General features: G+C 38.1%; 2 protein-coding genes across 5 annotated transcripts in view; both read right to left on the bottom strand.

The window, feature by feature from the left end:
* The window catches only part of abca4b (ATP-binding cassette, sub-family A (ABC1), member 4b), a 38,218-nt gene extending 19,752 nt beyond the window's left edge, over positions 1-18,466 (bottom strand). Inside the window, exons 1-18 of the mRNA XM_061694227.1 lie at positions 18,363-18,466; positions 15,687-15,790; positions 15,494-15,587; positions 14,030-14,171; positions 13,821-13,957; positions 12,869-12,996; positions 11,555-11,752; positions 10,059-10,148; positions 7,614-7,854; positions 6,578-6,717; positions 6,351-6,467; positions 5,664-5,861; positions 3,932-4,137; positions 2,559-2,735; positions 1,900-2,122; positions 1,140-1,361; positions 867-1,071; positions 64-156 (exon numbers count right to left, since the gene is read on the bottom strand). Of these exons, the coding sequence (XP_061550211.1) occupies positions 64-156; positions 867-1,071; positions 1,140-1,361; positions 1,900-2,122; positions 2,559-2,735; positions 3,932-4,137; positions 5,664-5,861; positions 6,351-6,467; positions 6,578-6,717; positions 7,614-7,854; positions 10,059-10,148; positions 11,555-11,752; positions 12,869-12,996; positions 13,821-13,957; positions 14,030-14,171; positions 15,494-15,587; positions 15,687-15,752 (2,677 nt within the window). The 5' untranslated portion in view covers positions 15,753-15,790; positions 18,363-18,466. The remainder of the gene's footprint in view (positions 1-63; positions 157-866; positions 1,072-1,139; positions 1,362-1,899; positions 2,123-2,558; positions 2,736-3,931; positions 4,138-5,663; positions 5,862-6,350; positions 6,468-6,577; positions 6,718-7,613; positions 7,855-10,058; positions 10,149-11,554; positions 11,753-12,868; positions 12,997-13,820; positions 13,958-14,029; positions 14,172-15,493; positions 15,588-15,686; positions 15,791-18,362) is intronic.
* A 1,687-nt stretch (positions 18,467-20,153) lies between these two features.
* The window catches only part of LOC133411361 (rho GTPase-activating protein 29-like), a 44,460-nt gene continuing 39,728 nt past the window's right edge, over positions 20,154-24,885 (bottom strand). For all 4 annotated transcript variants that reach the window (XM_061693666.1, XM_061693667.1, XM_061693668.1 and 1 more), the window contains 2 exons: positions 24,445-24,745; positions 20,154-23,261 (listed from right to left, as the gene is read on the bottom strand). In XM_061693666.1, coding sequence (XP_061549650.1) covers positions 22,227-23,261; positions 24,445-24,745 — 1,336 coding nt within the window. In that variant the 3' untranslated portion in view covers positions 20,154-22,226. The remainder of the gene's footprint in view (positions 23,262-24,444; positions 24,746-24,885) is intronic.

Raw genomic sequence — 24,885 nt, 5'->3', positions numbered from 1 at the left:
TTACATAATATATTCGCTTTAGTACATTAATTTTGTGCACTTGTGAGCAGCAACAGTTCTAACCTGGTTCATCCTCTGCCGCGGGTGCAGATGAAGCTTCGTGCCAGTAGGAAGGCTGCAGGGGGAAGTAGAATGGCCGACCGATGCCATACTGACCTGCACAGAGCAACACCAATTTTGCACTTATCTACAGTAGTTAGTGAGATACTTACAGGTAGTTCATTTATGCATGTAGCTAGCTACTGTAGTTATTTATTTACTTTGTTAGACAGACAGACAGACAGACAGATAGATAGATAGATAGATAGATAGATAGATAGATAGATAGATAGATAGATAGATAGATAGATAGATAGATAGATAGATAGATAGATAGATAGATAGATAGATAGATAGATAGTTACTTTCTTACTTAGCTAGCTAGGTATCGGTAGTAAGCTATCTAGCTACGTAGAAGGTAGTTAATTACCTCCAATATTTACTTACTTACTTAGGTAGCATGCGAGATACATGCTTATCGAGGTTTGTCGTTCCCTAGCTATCTAGTTACAGTATGTACTTGGGTAGCTTGCTAGTTACCTACTTACTTAGTCAGTTTGCTAGATGACTATTAACTTTTTTACTTTGCTAATAGGCTATATTGCTAGTTACCTCTTTGAGTGATGTAGCTTGCCACTAACTTACTTACTGAAGTAGCTAGCTAGCTAGTAATTTACTAACTAGTCAATAGTCAATAATCATACAAAGCTGCAAAATGTAAATTTTTTGCCAGAGTAGGCCTACACGTGTTTGAAAAGCTTCCAACAAAGTGATGAAGTCATAAGAAAAGAAGCAGTTTTAACAGCACCTCAGTCCCAAGGCCTCACCTGGAAAGACGTTGTCCAGGTACCAGGCCAGGACGCCATAGAGCACGGCATCCACCGCCATCATAAGGACGGAGGTGAGGAAGGAGTAGGTGTCCTTCTCCAGCGGGCTAGTCTGGATGTTATCCCACTGCAGGCCCACGCCCTGCTCCTCGTAGCGCGACAGGTACTCCGTCCCGAAGCCAAACGCCACCGGAGACAGCAGGCTCTGAAGGAACAGTGGGCCACATCTTCGTCACAGATCATGTCTCAAAACGTGTTCTTTGGTCTACGTACGGCAGCCATTTTCATGTTGGTGGTGAGGCGGTCCTGCCAGGCGAAGCAGAGCACATGGGGCAGGTAGAGGGTGAAGTAGAGCACGCCGCTACACGCCGCCGCCAGGTTGGCCTTACTGAAGAAGACGCTCATGAGGAAACACTGCATGATGGTGGCCACAGTGAACGTCAGCAGAAAGAGGAACACCAGCAACGGGTCGCTATAGTTCAGCACCTTGCCGCCCTGGAAATGGGTCACATGGTATTAGTTAGTTGGTTAGTTGGTTAGTTAGTGAGCTATATATTTATGTCCTTAACTTAATTCTCTCATTAGTCAGTGATGTAGTTAACAAACTAGGTTTCTTTTAAGTTAATATAGTTAGTTAGCTAAGCAGTTACTTCATTAATTAGTTAGTGAGGGAGGCAATTATTTGCTTACTTTCTTAGCTATCTCGTTAGTTAGTCAGTTAATTACCTAGCTAGATAGGTACCAAAATAGTTACTTAGCGATCTAGACATTTACTTAGTTTGTTAATAAGGTGGGTAGTTTGCCAATTATTTTATTAGTTAGTTTGCTAGGCAGCTAGCATGGTACTTATTTAGCTATCTAAGTAGTTGGGTAGTTAGTATGTTGGGTTGCTAGTTACTTATAAATGTAGTAAGTTAGTTAGGTATTTAGTTAGTTAGTAACCTATAGATAGCTAGTTGTAAGATAGCTAGCTATTTCGTTTGTTAGCTTTTTTCAATACCTAGCTAGCTAAATTAGTTACCTACTAACTCACCACAATGATGGAGGTGAGCAGCGTTGCGCTGGCCGCCATGGTGACGAAGCTGTCAATGAACCACGTGCACCAAAGGACGCCATTGGCCACGCCCATTGCCTTGAGGGTCTCCTTGAGGCGCAGCTCCTTCTCCAAGACAATGCTCTTCACCGTCATGGACACTGAGTAGATCCACGCCAGCACCATGAACATCGGGAAGCAGCGGTTCAGCGTGATCATGAAGCTGATGGCAGGCCAGGGAGAGGTTAGGCTCGGTTTATAAAGGTCTCGTAAAAAAGTCAGCTAGTTAGCTAGCTACTTATTTAGTTAAATATTTAGCCAAGTAGCGAGCTATTTATGTACTTACTTGGGAAACTAGCTAGTTACCAGGCTAGGGTTCTAGTTACCCCTTACTTGGGTAACAATCTACAGTATTTACTTGCTTAGGTAGGTTGTTAGTTGCCTACTTACTTATCTAGCTAGCTAGTTAACAAATTACTTACTTGGCTCGCTAGATATGGTCTTGGTTAGATAACTTGCTAGTTACCTAGTTATGTAGTTAGTTTGGCAGATCTCCTTACCTACCTACTTAGGTTGCTAGTTACTTAGTTAGCTAGCAACTTACAAACTAGGTTAGGTGTTTTCTATCTAAATGTCTATCTATATATCTGCAGACTCACAGGTCGTCCACGTAGCAGGGGTAGGGCATCTGCTGCACGTAGACCCCTAGTGGCCAGTCGTGCCCCGTGTGCACTTTGATGATGCCATGTTCGATCATGTCCTGGAGGTAGGCAAAGCCCCCCCAGATGTACCTCTGGTCCTCCACAGGGTCCGCCCTTGGGCCTGGGTCCCAGTACCTGGAGCAAGAGAGAACACTAGTGCTGCGTACATTTTCAAGCTCAATAGGGGTTGTGTCCAACCAACTTGCACATTGGGCAAAACAGGTCAAAACACTTCCTTCCAGTTCACGAAGCCCTATGGCAAGAGTCTGCAACAAAGCAACTGTAGAAATATTAAATGTCTACATTTGTATTTTGTTTTACACTGTTTTTAAGAGCTACTGTACCATATCCGATGTTTAGGGTTTGTTCGTGTTTACATATATCATATAAATACATGATAGCCTGCACATTTACATTTTGTCCGAGGACACCAGCCATAAACAAAGAAAGTTTTAACATGTTAGGGTTCAAAACATCATTTCATCAACCTGTAATTATGCTAGTTAACGCAGCATACACAGGACGACCGCTAACCTGTTTTCTGGGTTTGGTCATGGGACATTCTGCATATAGCGGGGTAACTATGGTGTGTTTTTTGGTTGGTTGGTTTGTTACCTAGTTTGTTTATTAGCTAGATAGTTATGTTATTTAGTTACCAAGCAATCTACAGTAGCTAGTTATTTAGTTAGCTAGTTATCATGTTAGCTAGCTACTTACTTAAATTAGTTAGATGGTGTCTAGCTACATAGTAAAACATACTTATTTAGGTAGCTTGCAAGTAGTTATATAGCTATCTACCAAGCTGCTGCCTCGCTATTGAGTTCGTAGAGTGAGCTGGCTAGCACGCTATCAAAGTTACTTAGTGAGCTAGCCAGTAACTTACATCTAAAACAAGTAGGCCTACAACACAATACCATAGTTCTCATTTTTGTCAGACAAAGCCATTTGTTCCCTATTGGCAGCACAACGTTGGTTTATGCATTCATATCAAAAGAAGAACAAAATGTGAGGATTGTTCAGGAAGGTGAGCTATTTCTTTACTTTTTACAACTTTGGAGGGTTTAGATTAGGGGATGTCATCAATCATTGCCAACTGTGGGCCTGTGAAGCCCTTTGAGACTCTTTTGTGTTTAAGAGCTATACAAATAAACTTGACTTGACTTACACTCATCAGTTCTGAAAGATTGAACATTTCTGTTGGAAGATCAAAAACAAGCTTGAAGTCCCAAAGGCAATTATGTCACGGCATCAACGGAAAATCACACTGTCCAACAGATTGCTCTGATGTCATCCCTCAATCCCGGAATCGAACCCAGAATGTCCCCACTGACCTGTCTTTGACCTTGTTGGTGCGCTCCACAGCATCGATGTCCATGCGGATCTTATACTTGACATGCGGTGGGACGCTGGTGGTCCAGGGGTACATGTCGGTGAAGACCACGCCGGCCCAGAATTTATTCTCCTCCAGCAAGTATAAGGCTTGGTGGATCATCTGCGACTCATCCGTGTAGGCCACAAATTTGTTCAGGCTGATGCACTGCAGTCAGGAAAGCCATTTTGGTGAGAAGTCAGGATAAAGGTGCAGAAATAGGAATTAATTCGGTGAAGTTTGTGTCAGTGTATCTGCTCAAAAATCCATACTGTATCACTGAACGATCAAAGTTGCAGTCCAAAACTTGTCAGTACTTAAAACCATCATCAGCTCATGTGACCTCATGAGACTTCAATGAGTTGAACGCTACAAGTGTTGTTTTTGCTTTGTTTCTTTATGGAGTGTTGTCTGCGCTGAATTTACAAAAATGTAAATAATTCATTACGTTGTGAAATATAAAATGTAATGACTACTATATATTAGTAGTTAGTTACTTGTGTCATTAACTAGTAAGGTAGTTGCTTACTCTGCTAGTTATTTAATTAGACAGCTATTAAGATAGCTAGGTATTTAATTTGTCAGTTAGCTTGTGACTGGTTGACTGACTAGCTAGTTATTGTTCTAACTAGCTAGTCAGTCACTTACGAGTTAGTTAATTAGATAGATGATTAGTTAGTTACAATAGTTAGTTAATAGGTTATGTAGCTAAAAGCCTAGCTAGCCAGTTATTTACATAGTTAAATCTACACTAAGTACAAATCACTACGAGAATTTTTTATAATATTGGTTTAATACATTTTAGCTGTATCATAACCATAGTTAACTTGAGCCTAGACCGGATTAATTTACCTTACTTATAATGGGAAAATGATTGGTTATTTATCAAACAGCCCCTTTACTATCACACGCTTCACACACATATGTAACAGCTTGTGAAATTCCCAAGAAACGCATTGAACCACGATCCTACTCCATAGCGTGTCCAATGTGTCCATTCATATAACTGTAGATGAGAGCGCATTCTGGACCAGACATTCCTGTCCTTTCCAAATGTGTCAGGATGAAAGAGTCTAACGGATACATATGTTCCAGCACTTGACAGAGGGCGGGGGCATCCCGCGGCGAGATAATGGCAAGCGACGGCTATGTCTAATTGGCCGAATTGACGCGTCGCATTTGTTTGTGCCGAGGATGGATGCAGCCGTTTGTTCCTCTTTTATCCACAAAGACGCCTATTTGAAACAGCGTTGACACAATGCGGGGTTGGGTGGGTGTGGGGATCCACTTCATCACTGGTGCGACAAAATGTAGGAGGGCCAAGGGATGGGGGGAAGGGGGGGGACGCAGGATACTCCTGCCCACCCTCCAGCCTCCATGATGTAGGGCGTGATAGCCCCTGGTGGGCGATTAGTTTATTCGCTAATTAGTTTCGTAAATAGCAAGCTAGAGACTTACTGATTTAGCTAGGTATCCAGTTAGTTAGGTTGGTAACTAGCGATTTACTTACGGACTTTCAAAAGGTTCAAAATCAAGTTCTTGCCCTAACATATGATATGAAAATAATCTTTTAAAGTTAGAAAAAATCTGCTTGTGTCTAATATCATTCTAAATCGGGTTTTTCTTCGGGTTTCTTGCTTTGACATCGAGCCTGCACGAAAACCAGCTGTACACTAAGGCGTCGTCGTTCTCACCTCAGCATACTGGTTGACAGTGCGTATGATCTGGTCAGTGACGTTAAGAATGTTCCTCCAGTCGAAGTTGGGCATTCCTGCCTCTCGCAGCTCCTCGGGGCCACTGTACAGGAAGTTAAGGATGTCTCGTGCGGTCACGTTGGCATCTTCCAGGCTCTGGTCCACAAAGTTCATCACCGTGGGGTTTGCCAGCGTGTCCTGTGGCCATGACATGTGCAAATACATAAAGCATACTTTGAGAAAAACAAAGTATTATTGTATTGTATTGTAGTATTAGGCAACTAGATAAATATATAGTTAGTCAATTAGCTATCTAGCGGTTAGTTATTTAGCTAGCTATCTAGCTTGTTTGTTACTTAGCTAGCTAGATAGTTATTTAGTTAGGTAGGTAGCTAGCTGCTTACTTGCAATATAGCTTTAGCTAGGTAGATAGCTAGTTACTTACTCAGATATCTTCTCAGTTAGTTAGTTACTTAGTTGATTAGCTGGTTGTTTGGTTGGTTGGTTCTTCATTCACTTGTTGTTAGGCAATGTAATAGCACTCTATTCTAAACTGTCCTAATGGCCAATGAGGAATTAGGAGAGTTTGTGGGTTGTAATTCAGAGGTTGAGTGAGTGTACGGGCGATAGATGCACGGTTTCCCAGTTTTGATGAATGCAGCATTGTATCGCGCGGGAAAGTCTTACTCTGATCATATTCATCTGCACGCTGTCTTGGAAGAAAGCCCACAGCTGAGGTCCCACCTCTTCCCACATCTTGCCAAAATTGTGCAGCCTCTCCAGCTCCTCAAAGGTGGTGTTCGCCTGATGCACGCACAAAAACAAGCAGTTTTAATAATTAATTCAATTCATTAAAGAGACAGAGGGGAGGGTGTCAGAGGGTCAGGCGAGCGGGCGGGGGTCTCCTCCCTTACGTTCTTTAATATCTTGCGGACTGCGGGGGAGTCAGGGGTGTACAGGATCTTTCCCATCAGTAGGGGCTTGACGGAATTCCACACCACTTTCGTGACTGGGTTGGACTCCAGCGTCTGCATCAGGCTGTTGCAGAAGGCGGCTGACAACGTGAAAAAAACGTCATTAACTGTAATGGGGAGGAGAGTTGAGGTGGACTTTCTGTATAATTGAGTTTGGCAGACATTTTGCGGCTGAAATTGAATGTACAAACATATTGTAAGTCTTAGATTAGATGAAACACACGGGTGAGGATATTTCAAAAAGATATTTTGATTGATAGGTAGGTAGCTGGTTAGCTAGCTACCTGCTTAATCAGCTATCGCTTTGACTAGATACGTAGTTAGCTATCTAGCAAGCTAGTGACTTCTTTAGATGATAGTTACTTAAGTATCAAGTTACATATTTGATTGCTTACAGTTGTTAGTTACTGTAGGTGGCTTGCTAGTTACATACTGTGGCTATCTATCAAGTTAGTCAGTTAGCTAGCTAGCTCATGTTTTGGTTAGGTATCTACCTAGTTAGTACCAGACTTACAATAATTATCTAGCTAGTTTGGTAGGTAGGTACTGTACATATGCACAAACTGTAAGTAAGTAGCTATCTGGTTACATACCCATTTATCTAGTTAGTTAGTTAGTTAGTTAGTTAGTTAGGTAGGTAGGTATGTAGGTAGGTATTTATATAGAGCCTTACTTAATTCATTATCTAGCCAGTTAATTACTTAGTTGGGTAGCTATCTAGATAATTAATTCATTAGTTAATTCATTTATTTAATTTATTGGTTAATTAGGTATGTAACTAGCAAGTAGATGGTTTAGTTATCTAGATACCTTTGTAGGTAGGTAAGTACATAATACATAGTTAAGTAGCTATCTGGTTACATACCTACTTAGTTAGTTAGTTAGTTAGTTAGTTAGTTCCATATGGGTGACTTCTTGAGTGTTCAACTGAACGAATATTGCTTTTTCTGACATTTTGTTGCGAGGCTGAACTCACTGGTGGTGTGGTCGTACACGTGAGTGTCACGGGCCCGGCTGGCGTTGACACCCAGGAACACCTTGTAGTTGTTATCTTCGTACCAGTTGAAGGAGAGAACGCGTGCGCCGCCGCCCTCGGGGTAGCCGCAAAAGAGGCTGGACACGGACGCCGTCAGCTCCGAGAAGGAGGCGGGGCCACTGGCGGAGAAGAGCGAGCCGACTGCTTTGATGAGGGCCTGGGAGTTGTCGCGCTGCATCAGCTGTGTTGGAGGAAAATTATGACAAAGCGGTTTACATATTTTGGCCTTAAGTTTAAAAAATTCTAAAAAAAAATGTAATTTATTTTTTAAATAGATAGGCAAATACAATCTATGCATAAATAAAAAAATATACAGAGAAAAGTAATTAAGGGAATAATCAGAACAAATACAAATATTGTGTAAAGAACTAAAAAATAATTTATTTCTGTAAAAGAATTTTAAAGGCACCTTTCACAACATTTTTTTGTAAATTAAAAAAAATATATTTAGTCATCATATTTTTGTCTTATTTCGTCAAAATTATTTATCACAATATTTTGTGGTTTTGTGGTCCATCCATCTATCCATTCATCCATTTTCTACACCGCTTCTACACACTAACGTCATGAGTGTGTTGGATCATATCCTAGGCTATGTTCACACCGCAGGTCAATTCTAGTACGTTGCATCAGAGTCTTTCATGTCAATGTGAACAGTAGAATTCCGATTTTTTCAGATTCCCAGGCCTCTTTCATATGTGGATATAAATTGGGTATGTATCCGACACGGGTGAAGTAGGGATGCTCACTGGGCACGCATCCCACCTATCCCTCCATCCATTTTTCCGAGCCGCTTCTCCTCACAAGGATCGCGGGAGTGCTGGAGCCAAACCCAGCTATCTTCGGGCAGGAGGCGGAGTACATCCTGAACTGGTTGCCAGCCAATCGCAGGGCACGTATAAACAGCCATTCGCACTCACATTCACACCTACGGGCAATTTAGAGTCTTCAATTAACCTACCATGCATGTTTTTGGGATCGGGGAGAACCCCAACGATAAACGAGTCATTACTGTATTTTTATTTTAATTTGTAATATTTGAGTAGTTTCTTCCTAACATTTTATCACTGTGTTCTTTTTCCTGCCATCTCGCTTTTCGATGATGTCACCCACTCACTTCGAAGAATACGTGAAGTCAGACAGGAAGCGTCTACGGGTGCGTTTGGCTCGCCTCTCTGTCACCACGGCGACGAGCGGCTCCCACCACCACAGCACGATGTGTCATCTCGGTGGAATGTCAACCCACCCGCCCCCGATTCTTCCTCGCTCATCTGGCTGAAGGTGATGATGATGACGAGCCCCCCCCCCCACAATCTTTACGCCTCCCTCGGGACGCATAGTGAACGTGCCAACACACACGCACGCACACGCCGTACTTAGGAACATAGAATTCTTAGGAATTCTTCCCAAAGTGGGAACATGACATGAACACCTCATTAGGTACACTTTTTTGATTTCTCAGAGAGGTTATTACTGTGAGGCAGACGCTCTAACCAGTCCCCTACCATGCCGCTTCTAGAAATAATTATTAGGCAAAAATATTATTTATGGTAAATGGATACTTTATATTCCTAAATAAATACCTTATTTCTAATACATATATTTTCTTGTATGTTGTTTATGTAAATTAGATTATTAAAATATTTATTTCACAAAATAAATACTAACTATTACTGAAAAATCTATTCAATTTAAAGTTGATTTAATGTGTAATCAAGTTCAGACCTGAAAAAAAATTTTTTATACTATATGTACATAATACATTTTAATGAAATAAGAAAAATAGACTAAAACAGGTACACCGCCACAAAACCAAATTCAATCAAATTGAATTTAATTAGCAATCTGGTTCAGATCTGGATAAAATGTGGTTTGCTATAACAGCTTCTGGCCTTTTAAGATCAAATCAAATAACATCAAATATAAAATAAAAAATGTTATTTGATTACATTGTACTCTCGCTCAGATCTAGAGAACATTTGTGGTTTATATAATATAATATATAATAAATATAAATAAAAATAAAATAAATGAAAACTAAATTCCATTTTTTATTTAAATTCAGAGCTTTTTTGATATTACAGCTTCTAGAATATAAGATTTAAACTGTATACAAAAATGAAATAAGAACAATAATCTTGTTGTCAGGAGGATAAAACTGAATTTTGAAGAAAAAAAATCCAGGTCACTTTCTCAAAATGCAAACGAAGGAACACCTTCGCTCCTTGGCGGAGGTAATAAGAGGATCACATTGACCCCAAAGACAAAGGAGAGATAGTTGAAAGGCTAAAAATAGCCTCAGAAGCTGCGAGGATTTCAGAAGCGGGTGGGTGAAGGGACGGGATTGTAGATGGAGACGCAGAGGTGCATTGTGGGACATCTCACCTCTCGGATCTTCTCCGACGTCGCCCTGAGGACGCGACCCCACCGCCGCAGGTCGACCCCCTGGGAGGTGCCGTCCGCCACGCGCGGCAACTGAGGGCGCAGGAAATGTCGATTCATCAAATTTTGCTTCTTTTTGTCCAAGGGGAGACGGGAGGAAGTCGGGAAAACGCGGGAGGGAACGCCAAGACAAACACACGACACATCCTTCCCGCCACATTCCGCACGCCTGCAGCTGAAGGAAGCACGCGGGGGGGGGGGGAGTGAAGGTGACGAGAGGGATCCTCGGACCGGGCGGAATCGTGTTCTGTTAAAATTGTCGCTGAATTTCATAATAACAAGACAAATAGCTCCTTCAGTCAAATAGAACACCTCATTAAAAATGGATTATTTTTAATTGAATTACTCTTTTCCCCTGTTGGGTTTGCTTAGTATGGCCCAGTTAGAGTAAAAAAAATAAAAAATAAAGGAAAAAAAAATAAAGAAAAATCTGATCGTAATATAATTACATCGGATTATATTCATCTGTTAAATTTGCTCAAAATTCACAGTACATTAAATTGGGTAATTGGAAAATAAAAGAAAGACAAATAAAATCGAGTGCTGTTAGAATCTGTTCCGTAGGCTCGCTGTGCTGTGTTAAATAAATCAGTTAATATAAGAATGAATTAATCAGAAAATAAAATAGAATAGCATAATTAAAATACATTTTGAAACAAATAATTGTATTTAAAATCATGCTCATTAAACTAATCAATGCTCATTAAACTAAATAAAAACTCAATTATATCTGCTTTAACCAAACAAATCTGATAATAACAATAAAAATAGGAATAATAATGGAAAATTAGAGAATAAATAAAATCAGAAAAGAAATCGTCTGAATCAGAAAATAAATTACAAATAAAAACAAATAAATTAGAATGATGATAATTACATAATAGAAAATTATGACAATGATAATAATAGTAATGTAATAGTCACTGTACCAATAAAAATAATAATCAGTCAGAAAATAAATTACGAATGAAACAGATTGATGATAGTAATAATGTAGAAGAAAATATTAAAATGCATTTAAAAAATTAATTCAGAAAAACACTAAATTGTGTATACTGTTCAATATGCCCTGTAAAAGTCAAATAAATATTCTTCAAATAATAATAATAATCATCATCATCATCATCATAAAAATATTAAAAGGAATTTAAATGTAAAACTGTTGTCTTCTACTGGCTTTGCTCAGTATTGATGCCGATGTAATATGTGTGCACTTTGCGATGTCGTTTATTCTGGTTACGCTCGTCCATGCGGTGGCATGCTAAGACGAAACGCCGAGGGCCACGTCTTAGCGCGTCTGTGGGCGGGGCCCGGCGTAAGCCCATTAAGGGAAACAGGGACAAGAGGGATAAAGTCTGAGTCACCTGCTGAGTGAGCGCCAGATAACACCCACTTCATTCGGTACACTAAGTCAGTAAAGACACAACACGGACTCTCACCAGTCGGAAGATCTTAAAGAAGTCCACGTTGGCGTAGAGCACGTCCTCGATCCTCTGCAGCCGCGGCTGGCTGAGGGCGCACATGGCGTTGCGGACGCCGTGGAGGCCGCGGCGGCTCGGGAAGATGATGAAGCGCTCCAGCAGCGCCTGGCTACACGCGATGTCCTTCAGCTGCAGCGCCGGAATGCCCGACGCAAACTGTCCGCAAAACAATAACGGGGACGATTAACACATTAGAAATATTTCAAAACAAGTGATCATTTGCTCATAAATTAAATTAAATGTATTAAATAAAATGTAACTCAAAAACTGTTTGACTTTTAAACGTGCTCAGTATGTTCATCAAAAAAGACAGATGTTTTGAAAAATAAAAATAAATAATATAATAAGTGAGTCCCATTTTTGTAATTTAAATATACTAATAATATATATATATATAAAATGATTATAATCAAATTTAATTAAATCAAATGTTATGCATTAAATAACTAATAACTGTTTTCGTCTGTAAAATTTGCTCAGTAAAATAGATTCAAAAAATAGCTTTGCAATGGATATTTAAATGAAATACAGAAAACACTCACAGAATAATATAATAAAATTCAGTGTTTTTTATTTTAATGTATTAATAATGAGATTGAATTAAATGCATTGAATAAATTACCAGTTCTTGTTCTAGTTCAGTCTTATACATTTGCTCAGTATGCTGAGTAAAATAGATTAGATTTATGTTAAAATAAAATAGAAATAAAAGGAACAAAATTACATAATAATATAATAAAAGTGAGTTTGATTAAATGCGTTAAACTGTTAATTACTCTTTTAGTCTCATAGTCTTGATTAGTAAAATAACTTTAAAAATCCATAATGAAAATAGAATAACATTCGATTATAATATGATAAAATTGTAATCATGAATAAATGTAATGACAATTAAATTAAATTTAATGGATTCAATCAGTCTACAGTTTTAGTCTTTTAAATTTGCTCAGTAAGCTGAGCTAAATAGATTAGTCAAGTATGGAACATTAATAGTAAAATAATAAAATAGCGTTCAATAATAATATAAAGTTTAATTAAAATTCTATTAAATTTGATCAGTATGCACTGTCAAAATAAATAAATAAATAAATAAATAAAACAGAATGATTGAAACCATTTGAAGAAAAACATTACAAAGTGTGTGTACTCGTGAGGATAAGCGGTATGGGAAATAGATAGATGGATAGATAGATAATGTACGTAAATTAGGACCAAAAAAAGCTTTGGTCCGGTGGTTAGCGTTAGCATTAGCATCCATCTCCCGAGACTGACCTGTTCAATTCGAATCTCGGCGTTGGTCAGCTCGTAGACGACCGACTCGGAGAGCTCGGCGTCTCGGAGCAAGAACGCCGTGAGAAGCTCGTTCTCCTTCAGGATGTCCTCGATCTTCAGACCACGACCTGAAAGCAACAACATCGTGTCGGAGCTGTTACTCTTTTTATTTTGGTAGGTTTGTATTCCCTCTTTTTGGTCTCTTGATATGAAAAGGCCTTTGATTTGGATTTTCTGTGACTAGCGTAATATATTTGAGTCCATCTGTGGTTTTATTTTGGTAAATTCGTGCTTCCTGTTTACGTTCTCATGCCCTCGACGGGACGCTTAGCCAGATTTGCTATTGACCAGCTTTTTGGTAAACAACGGACTTTGATTTGGAGCTCCTCCTATCACAGTCGTACATTTGAGCTGTTTGTGCTATTAATATGTTTTATTTTGATGTGTGATTACTTCCTGTTTTTGTCCCCTTACTATGACCCTCAGAACTGTATAGATCAAGTTTTTGTGAACAAAGCACTTTGATTTGAATCTTCTCCCATGCTGATACTGTGCCGTTATACCGTTTTTATTTTGTTAGGTTTCTACTTCCTGTTTTAGTTCATAATCATGCGTGCTGGGTAGGACTCTCAGCTGGAGGCGGTAGCAACCAATCTCTGTCAACAAAGGACTTTGATTTGAATCTTCTGTGACTGGCGTCATGTATTTGAGTTCATGTGTGGTTTTATTTTGGTGGGTTCTATTTTTTGTTTATGTTCCCTTGCTAGCTGGAACCAGTATTGACCAACTTTTTGTGAATAAAGGACTCGGATTTTGGCTTCTGAAGCATTTTAGACCATCTTGTTTGACAAGAAGAAGCACCGAATATAGATTTAGACTGCTGCATTAGCGTCTCGCGCTAGCCGCTAGCTGCCAAGCCAGAATTTGAGGGCGCTTTTGGGGGGTATGGTACCTGACACGAAGGCTGGGTTGTTGCGTAGAGTGTCCATGAAGTTAGAGAAGTTAGCCACCTCCTGCCACAGACGTCCCAGCTGGCGCACCTCCGTGTCGCTGAACATCTCCAAGATATCCACGTAGAAACGTGACAATCTGAGGCGACAACAACAACGAAAGATATAAGATGGCGAACAGTGAGGATAAAGAAGGAAGTAAGGCACTCACACTGAATTGTTGTAGTTGGAGACCACCCCCGGTGATTCTCCTCTGGTGGGGTGTCGGAAGCAGGGGTTGTTGGCATTGCAGAAGATGCCCTGGAGCCAAGGAAGGACGCCCGCGGATGGCATGGCCTTGTTGGGGAAATGGCCTGGAACCAGCACACGGGATCGTCATGGAATCTAAGCTAGGCTAACAAGGATTAGCGCTGCGGTAGACTCTGACATGACGTGTTGTCACTTGAAATGTTGCGCGGGTCCATTTTTACCTCTACCAAAATGGACCCGATTGCTCACTAACATTGAAGAGTTATCGTAACTCCTAACTCCTCTTTTGCTGACCAAAACAGCAGCACCTACTGAGCCACGTAAAGTTTCAAGTTAATGATCTTTGGTTGTCATGTTGTTGTTTTTTTTTCAGACTACAGCGTGCTGCGAGAGATCACATGGTTCTTCAAGTGCGGCGTGTGGATCAGAACATGACCAATTCATTTCCCCCCCCCCAAAAAATAGGTGTATTTTTCGGTGGGAAAAGTCCAAATATTTCAAGAAAAAAGAAAAACATTTCAAAATTAGTTGTATTTTTCGGAAAAGAAAAAGTCCAAACATTACGAGTACAATTTTCTTTTTTTCAGGATAAAGAAAATATGTATTTTTCTACATAGTTTTTATTCAAGATATTTCATTTTTGTCAATACAAAATTGTATTCTTTTCGAAAAAGGGTGGAATATTACAATTAAGAAAGCTTTTTTTTTTTATGAAAGTTGGATTTTTCTCGATTGAAAACTTGTATTTGTCCAGATACATCTTTAGATCAAAAGTTGTATTTTCTTAAACTGCAATATGACAAATGTCAAATTTTTTTATTTATTTTTTTTTTTTTTTACTTTCTTCACGTAATGGGAGAGATGACATGGGTCTTCTAGTGAGGTGTGCATGGCCCATTTGGTTTCAAGTTAGAAAATCTGGTTCCAGAAATGATCAACTCATATTGTTTCAAGAAAAAAGTTCTTTTTTCCACATAAAAAGTTCAAATACAATTTCTGGAAAAAATAAAATCACAATTCAAAATAAGTTGTATTTTTCTGAAAAGTCTTGAGATTAAGTGAAAATGTCATATTTTTTCCAAAATATTTTTCTACATAAGGCCACCCCACAATGTTGTGTGCATCAGTGTTTAAAAATTGAACTCTGTTGCTAACCAAAACAGTAGCTCCTACAGTATAGAAGCCCATAAACAGTAAACTGTGAAGTCCCTGCAAAGCAGTCCAGTAGACTTTTGACAAGTGGTCATTCCACAATGTTGCGTGCGTCCATGTTTGTGTTCCACTTTTTCTCCATAGCAGTCATTTCTATTTTGTTTTCAGTCCACTTTCACTTGTCGTACTTTGTAAAATACAGCTAAGGTTTGTCTGTATCAAATCGTTGCCTCCCCCCCACCTGCAGTTGAGCCACTGGCTCATGTGCTCTTACATTCATGCTGCTGGTAGAGCGGGTTGGCCTTCCGCAGCCACACCAGGCTGATAAACAGCAAGACAGGCCACAAAAGCTCCACCAGGAAGCGAATCTAAAAAAAAAAAAAAAAATGTTTAAATGAGCGTATTATTGAGAAAGCCTTTGAAATGGGATCGAAATTCTCTCGCTCTTCAACTCTGGATAACGTTACCTTCTGCCTCTTTCTCAGGGTCCAGTTCTTCCAGAGCAACAGGCGGATTTGAGAGCCTGTCTTCATGGCTCCCCCTCGGATGGGGTCGTGTGATTTTGCTAAATCTGCCAAAACAAGTGAAGTCGGTCGCCCTTTTAAAAACGCCTCGGCCCGAACTCACGCCTCCCCTTTTCCGGGAAAACGAGTAAAAAACACAAAACACACAAACCCCAAACTGAAGTGATTGTAATTATATCGGTTCAGTTAGACGCACACATGAAAGTGTTAACCATTGGACCCATTTGGACTCTGTTGCTAACCACATCAGGAGCACCTATGAGAACAGGATCAAATGATCAAATCATAATTTTCAAGAAAAAAAAGTGGCATTTTTCACATAAAAAGTCAAAATATTTCAATTTTTTTTTTTAAAGATACGTTGTATTTTTCTGAGATAAAAAGATGTAACATTATGAGAAAATGTCTTTTTTTCCACAAAAGTGGTATTTTTTCAATATAAATATTTATTTTTCTTTGAAAACAATAATAATAATATTACAAGATTGTATTTTTTCAAGAACAATAGTTGAGTTTTTCTAGATCAAAAAGAGATTTAACAAGATTGATATCATTATTTATCATCATATCATTTATATCTAGATAAAAACTGTAATATGATTTTTCAAGACAATGTTTCTCTAGATAAATGTTTTATGTATTCTAAATAAAAGGTATCACTATGTTATATTTTTATACATAAAATAGATACAAATCATATTTGTTCCAAGATAAAAAGGCTTACCCTTAATAGATAAAAGGGAACTTTTGAGAACCCCCCCCCCCCCGATAAAGAATTGCACAGTTTGTAGATAAAGGGTTGAAATATCACAAGAAAAAGTTAAATTAATTTTTTTAGATAAAAATATGTATATGATATGTATTCACTGCGATTGGGTGGCGAACAGTGTACCCTGCCTCTCGCCCAAAGATGGCTGGGATGAGCTCCAGCACGGTCGCTCAAGCGGTACGGATAATGCATGGATGGCTATGTATTCAAAATAAGAAAGGCATACTTTTCTAAATTAAAATCAACTCATAAGGAAAAACTTTTTTTCTAGATAAAAAAACTATTTTCTCTAGTTCAAGGGTTTTAAGCTGCAAGGAGAAATTGTTACTTTCTAAATAAAAAAAAGTTTTACTAGATCAGAAACGTGTATTTTTTGGATAAAAGGTTATAATATTGCAAAGTTGTATTTTTGTAGGTAATAAAAAAACTAGATCAGAAAGATTTATTTTTTCAGATCAAGGTAATTTGCAAGGGGAAATAAAACATTTTCTAGATTAAAAAAAAAGGCATTTTTTGATATAAAAGGTTGAAATATTACAAGAAAAAGTTGTATTTTAGATTTTTTTTCTTGATTGGAAAGGTGTATTTTTTTAAATTTAAAAATGTCACATTTTATTTAAAAAAAAAAAGGAAAAAGTCTGATTGATTGCGACAGAGAGACAGCAAAGTAGCATGAAAAACTGTGCTTTTGGCCACGTGAATGCAACATTGGGGAGTATTTGTCTGCCATTGGTGGATGCAGCGTGAGTGCAGGTTTAACAGGAGACTTCTGAACAATAACATGAATGTAATATCGCAAAAACTTGTAATTCCCGATCAGGTGAGGTGCAGATGGGGAAAGAACATGACGAGTGATTTGTTTGCAATGATGCCTACAAGCCATGATGCCATACTGAGAGTGCAGGTGGTCAAAAAGTCATATGACCACAATAGTCAAATTTCCTCAAGAAAAAAAGAATAATATTCCAAGAATGAAGTTATATATATTTTTTTCAATGAAAGAGTTGTAATTTGTTTTTAAAAAGTATTATTTCGCAAAGAATTTCTGAATATAATGAGAATAAATAGGGAATACATTTTTTTTTAGGTTTAAATGAAATAACCTTTGACAAAGAAGGGAAAAAAATAGAAATGTGTACTATTTCAAGGAAAAGTCATACATGAAAATGAAGTTGCATTGTTTTGGAAAAAAAATTATTAAAAAAGAATTACAGGTATAAAGTCAGATTCTTTTCTAAAAATAAAAGTCATACATTTCTAAAAATAAATCCATAAGATTACCCAAAATAAGTATTTTTTTCAAGAAAGAAGTAGCAATATTACAAGAACAGAGTCGTACATTTTCAAGTAAAATAGTTTTTTAGATGAAAAGTATTCCTGTGATTAAAAAGAATGTCATGAGAATGAAGTTTTTTTGAGGTTAAAAAGTTAATACATTTTGACAATGAAGTCATATTTTTACAAGAAAACAATGTTAGAGTTAAGAGCAGTTACAGTAAAGTTAATATTACAAGTACAGTTTTAATTTTTCAAGAAAATATTTCCATTTTGTTCAATCAAAAGTTGTATTTTTTGTGATCAATTATTTTTTTTCGAGAACGAAAAAGTAACAAGTAAATTCACGTACACGACCCCCCGACTACAAATAAAAGTGGAAATTATCGATCATAATCATGCGTTCAGGCTCCTCCAGTAGGATCCAAGTAAGCAACAGCTAACGGCAGTTGTGGCCTCATTCTACCGTATTCTACTCATTCATACACAACCTGATGCTCCGACATGACACACAGACCTGGCAAACTAAAATAAACAGTCAAGTGTGTGTGTGTGTGTGTGTGTGTGTGTGTTACCTGAGAGGGAGCGTGGTGTCCGAGGTACGCCGCATGAAGACCAGGCTCCAGGAACAAGGTAGACGGCACACACCAACGACGGATGGACGGCGGTCTGCTCAGCAATGACAGCAACAGAAAAAGCAACGTTCCTAATCTGATTGCTCTAATCTCCTGGCTCAGCTCGAGCAAAAAAAAAAACAAAAAAAAAGAGACAACAGTCATTATCTATTTTGAAGTACAACTTAGAGAGAGAGAGTGTGAGAGAAGTTGGACACAAAATTATGTACCACAATCCAATATTGGAGCTTTTTATATAATTGTTAATTATTGTGGTCATTTGTTCCATTTTTTTTTGCCTGGCTAAACGATACAACGATATTAGAAAATACAATATCATGAGAAGTCATTTTTTTTAGAGCAAAAAAGTACAAATCTTATGAGAATCAAGAAGTATTTTTTATTACAGAAATGAGGTTATATTTTGGGGGAGAAATTCCGAAAATAGTCTTTATTTTCATGAAAAAAGTCACAATATTAAGAGAAAAAAATGTTTTTTTTCCAGCTATATTTGTATTTTGGATTTTAAACAATCTAATATTTTGTGAATGATTTTTTTTAAAGGTACTCTCTTCTCGAGACAAAAATCTTTTTTTTTCCTAGATAAAGCTTGTTTTTTATTTTAAAAAGTCAAATATTGTGAAAACGTTTTTTTCAAGGTAGTCTTCTTTGATAAAACATTGCAATATTATATTTTAAATTTCTTTTGATTGCTTTCTGAATTTTTGTTGATATTACAGGAAAAAGATGTATTTTCGGGATATTTTTTTTATATTTTTCTCGACAAAACTATTATGAGAAAAAGGTTGTTTATTTTCAAGATAAATATTATTTATTGAGATAGTTGTATTTGAAAAAACACAATCTTATTCTTTCTAGAAATTGTTTTAAACATTCCAAGTTTTTTTTCAAGGTAAAATGTATTTTTTTCCAGAGAAAAGGTTGTATTATTAAAGTCATTTTAAAAAGCTGACTTTTTTTGGAAAAGTTGGGATTCTTTTCAAGATGTTGTATTTTTTCTGCATAAATATTAGTATTGCAAGAAAACGACAACTTTAATGAGATGAAAAGACATACTATGAGAGAAAGTTGTGTTTTTTAGATAGTCAAAATGTGAGAACACATTTTCCATACAAGTCTTATTTGTTGAGCATTGTATTTGAGAAAAAAAAAAATTAATATTCGGAGAAAAAGTGTTTATAAGAAAATTAAAGAAAAAGTAGGAATTTTTCATGAAATTCAATTTCATTTCATTTCATTTCCACAATATGAGAAAATGTCATTTTTTTTCAAGATACATCTGAAAATATTTTGTAGATAAGGCTTGTCATATTTTTTTTCCCGACAAGAAAATCAAGATAAGTCATACTTTTTTAAGATAAAAAAAGCCTGTTAAAAAAAACTAATATTTTTTTTCCATTTAAAAAAATACAAGCACAATAATGAACATAGAATACAATTAATACCTCCATCAAAAGTGAGCATTATTCTCTCTCAATCTTTCCAGATCACTATTTCCTGAGTGAACAAAACCATGTGAATTGTAACGGGGCGCGTGTGACACACATCACATCCGAAAGTGAGTCACTCTGCTGAGCGGCTCCACAAGGTGCCTCGGGTGCCACCGGTAATTAGGCTGCGAGAGTGTGACGGACTCACGCCGACAGGAAATTAAATACACACATACGCTCACATTTTGTCACAAGCAACAAAGATTAGTCCAACTCTACGCACAGAAATAAAAATGAAATATGCGGTGAAACAACTTTTTTTAATCTGCGGCGACAACTGCCGCACGTCTGTGAGGTCACCACAATGAGACGCAACAAACATGCAGTATGAAGGATCTTAAAACAATAGATAAATATGCTTTACATATTGACAACAAGAGGTACCAATCAGAAGAATACTACCAAGTAGTAATAGAGGGTCACACAGAAAAGAGGGGAAAAAAAACAAGTTGGAAATTTAAGAGAATAAAGTTTTTCAGGATAAAAAGTCATTTTTAAAAGTCGTAATGTTAAAAAAATTTAAACTTGGATAATTTTTAAGATAAAAAGTAGTATTTCTTTTCTACAGAAAAGAAGTTGATTTTTCCTTTAAAAAGTTGTTTTTTCCTAAAAAAAAGTAAAGTAAAAAAAAAAAAGTGGCAATATTGTAAGAATAAAGTTGTACTTTGAGAAAAAAAGTCCTATTAAAACTAATTTTAGGATGATTAAGTTTCTTCAAGATGAAAAGTCCTATTTGAACGAGTGAAGTTCTGCCCACACTTCATTGCATCGATTAAGCATTCTCTCCATACCTGGCATCCAATTACCACCGAATACTCCTTCAATCATGCAAAACAATCATGCAAGTCATTCTCATTGACACATTCTGATTAAAAATCTCATACTAATTTGTGAAAACACATTTTTTTTCAATACATTCCTCATCTTTATGTGGCAAACACGCTGCTCCTGTGATATCCTTCCTTCACTTTTCCTGATGAAATCACAACGCTGTTGTTCTCAAAATATTAGGCCATCTTTGATTGAGAAAAAAAAGTCAAACTATACAACTTTTTTAAAAAAGAAATACAACTTATTTGAAAACATGTTCTTAAAAAATGCTGGAAAAGAACATTTTCCTTGAAAAGTTGTAGTTTTCCCTCAAAAAAAGGTTTTTCCCAAATGACTTGTTTACTAAAAATGTGCTATTTTCTTCTTTAAAAATGTCACTTTAAAATGTGGCCTGTTTTCCCCTTGATCACAAATATTGCTTTTACCCCCCAAGAAATGATTTGTTTTCCCCTGAAAATTTTACTTTTCACTTTGAAAAACAAACTTTTTTCCCCCTTGAATAAATATGATATGAAAAAATACAATAACTAACCCTATATACCTAACCCTTTTTTCTCTCAAAAGATATTTCCCTTCAAGGATTTTTTTCCTCTGAAAATATAATTTTTTTTGAGGAAAATACTTTTTTTCCTGAAGACAAAATAATTAAAAAAATTTTTTTCTTTTGACAAAATGACATTTTTGGGGGAAAATACCTTAACAAAAAAGTAATCTTTTTTTTCTCTACAAAATATATTTTCCTACTGGAAAAATACTATTTTCTCCCCCAAAAATATGACATTTTCTCAAAAGCAATGTTTTTCTCTTAATTTCGAAGGAAAATACAACTTTTCCTACAGACAAAAAACACAAATAATTTTTTTCTTGACAAAATATGACATTTGTTCACAATAATACCCATTTTATAATTTTTTTTTTACCCTTTCCTTTTTAAAACAAATACTTTTCTCTCCTGAAAAATACTTTCTAACTTCTGAAAAAATGCACCTTTTTTTCCTTAATGAAAAATAAAAAAAAATTTTTTCTAGTAGAAAATACACCTTTCAAACAAAATGATACTTTTTTTTATCTCCCAAAATCTCCTTTTTTGTCTGAAAAATGCGATAGGATTTCTTGTAAAAAAATAAAGCTTAATGTAGAAATACTGTAGTGCACTTTTTTTTTGTTTTTTGTTTTTTAAATCATTTTTTCTTGTCTGTGTGGCCCTAATCCTCCTTGGTAGAAAACAATGCAAAAACATTTAAAGGGGTAAAAAAATATATATTTAGCTGAAAAATCTGAAGAGTATAAAAGCTGCATTAAGTGCACTGTGGGATGATGGAAAAACCCAACTTCAGGACAAAGAAAGGAAAACTGATAGGCTCTCTCTTGTTCCAGTGGTTTTCTGAATGTTAAGACTTAAGAATATATTAGCACTTAGAACACTTTGACGGTGTGGTATTGTACAAAAGTGTCATCTTGTTTGGTACGAAAACCAAACTTGTCAGACAAAGTGGGCCTCTCTGTGCTCCAGCTCCTGGAGACGCCGAGGTCGCAGTCTATGGTAGACGGCCTTCGTCTCGCCGGGGCTGAGGTCGTCGGGGCTGCTGGGGGGCGGCGACTGTGGGGGCGACAGGGAAGCCGCCCCGGGGTCGATGGCGCTGTCCGTGGAGTCCTGGGTCTGGAGGCGTTTCGGCGGGAGGCTGGGAGACGCAGTAGGGGTAGTAGCGGTAGTGGTGGTTGTGGTGGTCCAGTCGGGGAGCGTCCTAGCCCTGCTCATGGGGGGCTTGTAGAAGGTCCCTGGCGGGGGCTGAAGAGTCCTCGGGGGTCTGAGCGTCAATGGTGAGTTCGACGACGACTCGTCCCGCTTGAACGTCCAGGCGGGTTTGACGGACACGACGTAGGGGTTGTTGGGGAACACAGTGCCGACGGTGCCGACGGAGCCGACGGAGGCGTTGTTGGGGAACACAGTGCCGACGGTGCCGACGGAGCCGACGGAGCCGACGGAGGCCGGGATGGCGCCCGGAGCGGCGGCTGCGGCGGGCAGCTTGGCCATGATCATGGCGGTCCTGGGCGTGACGTCGTAATGTTTGTACTTCCTGTCCCACGTCCGCCGCTGCATGGCCTGGGTGTCGATGAAGGGTGTAATGTAGTAAGCGCTGACCCGCGACGAGCCAGCGGGGACCGCCGCCTGCTCCGCTTCCGGCGTCTCCGCGATGGGTTCTGCCGCCGGGTCGGCACGCTCCGCCGGTGTCGGGAGACGCTCCAGAGGCATGCTGATGGGACGGGACGCCAGTCGGGTGCGATGGGGTCGGAGCTGGACCTTCGACACTAGGGAGGAGGACGACGACGACGTGGAGCCGGCGGAGGGGGCGTGGCCTGACGTGAGGCTGGATCCCTGGTGGCTCGATCCCTCACCGACGCCGTTGATGCCGTCCGAGGAGTCCGTCCGGTCGGTTCCCGGCCGGACCTCCTGGACCTCGTCCAGGATGTGAGAGGATGGGATCACGGAGGAGAACCTCTTGTACGCTTTGGCACTCTGCACCGAGGGGAAAAAACGCCATCTGTGAGAAACTGAACCTCAACTCAATTGATAAAATGCTAACATGCTAACAGTTGGGACACTTAAATTATACTGGAACTTAGCATATAGCATGACAGTCAACTTAGGCAAAGGGGGAAGGATTTTACCTATTTTCCCGATAGTCAGATACTATTTTCAATGAAAAATGATAAAATGATAAAATGCTAACAGTTACCAACTGTAATAAAGTTAGCGCCACAGGGATTTTTCACTGTGCCTTATACAGTAGTTGGGTACTATTTCTAATGAGAATGTTGTCGGGTAATGATTCTTATCAGAATCATTTTTCATTTCAATATAATTTTTAATGAATTGATAAAATGCTAACAGTTGTATGCCACTATCATTAATAAAGCATTTCTGATTTTACACTGCATTGTAGTTCATTACTATTTCTACTGATAATCGGGGAAATGCGAACACCTGTTGTTGGGTACTAACTCTAATAAGATTTCATTAAATGCTAACATAGAGCTGGATAGCAACCTTATTATTGAAAGCACTACGGTACTGTTGATAAAGATTTTATTCACGGTATTTGACCTTTAGTCAGGCAGTATTTTTAAGGAAATGTATATAATGCTAACATGCTAACAGTTGATACTCTGCAAAATGTGATGAAGTGATTAAGCCAATTTGTTTGTATGTTATTATATATACTTTTTTACTTTTATTTACGGAAATGTTTGAATACTTTAGAATTGTAATTACACTATATTATTTATTTTCATTTATATTTACTTTAATGAAATGTTTGACTTATTACCTTAATTATTCTTATTATTAATTAATGAAATGTTTGTATGTACAATAAAGTATTGAATATTTTTTATTTTAATATTTAATACTGTACAACTTATTTGAGGAGCATGCAAATAATTGTTTAATATTAGTAATTTAATTATATTCATATCGTGAGCCAAATAGCATACTTGCTTTACTCATTTTTAACTTTCTGTCACAATATCAATAAAAAATACCCATGTGCTTGCTTAAAATTGTGTTTTTGTGCAATTTTTCTCGTGTTTAGACAACGTTTAAAAATGACTTTGGCAACTAAGCTATGAGGCTAACGATATGAATCATAATGTATTACTGATCAAGACTACTAGTTATGATGAATAGGTGTGTTATTCACCTCTTTGATGTCCGTCAGGGAGGCAGAGTGTCTGTTGAGGCGCTGCAGCTTCTCCTGGTGTGTGAGGCGGGGCGACGTCCGGCCGGAGGCGGCGGCGTCCGACCCGCCCGACGGCGAGGCGTCAAAGACCACCGCGAAGTGTCGCACCAGTAGCTCCACCATGAGGGCCTGGTACGGGTAGTCCACCAAGGAGGACAGAGACACCTCGGCGTCCGCCTGCCGCGGCTTCACCAGCGTGGGGCCGAAGATGATGCCCAGGTTGCTCGCCGTCATCTTGTTCTCCTCCGCCTGCTCCGCCACTCTGCAGAAGAAAAAATAGAATTATGATAAAAGTTGTAGGTTTTTTTTTCCAGAATAAAAAATAGCAAGATTGCAAGAAAATGTTGTTTTGAGAAAAAGTCGTGATATCATAAGAAAAAAGTCCTGTTGATTTAGAGAAAC

This window comes from Phycodurus eques, chromosome 13 (genome assembly GCF_024500275.1).
Source record: "Phycodurus eques isolate BA_2022a chromosome 13, UOR_Pequ_1.1, whole genome shotgun sequence".
NCBI classification, from domain to species: domain Eukaryota; kingdom Metazoa; phylum Chordata; class Actinopteri; order Syngnathiformes; family Syngnathidae; genus Phycodurus; species Phycodurus eques.
This window is presented reverse-complemented; position numbering and strand designations above follow the sequence as displayed.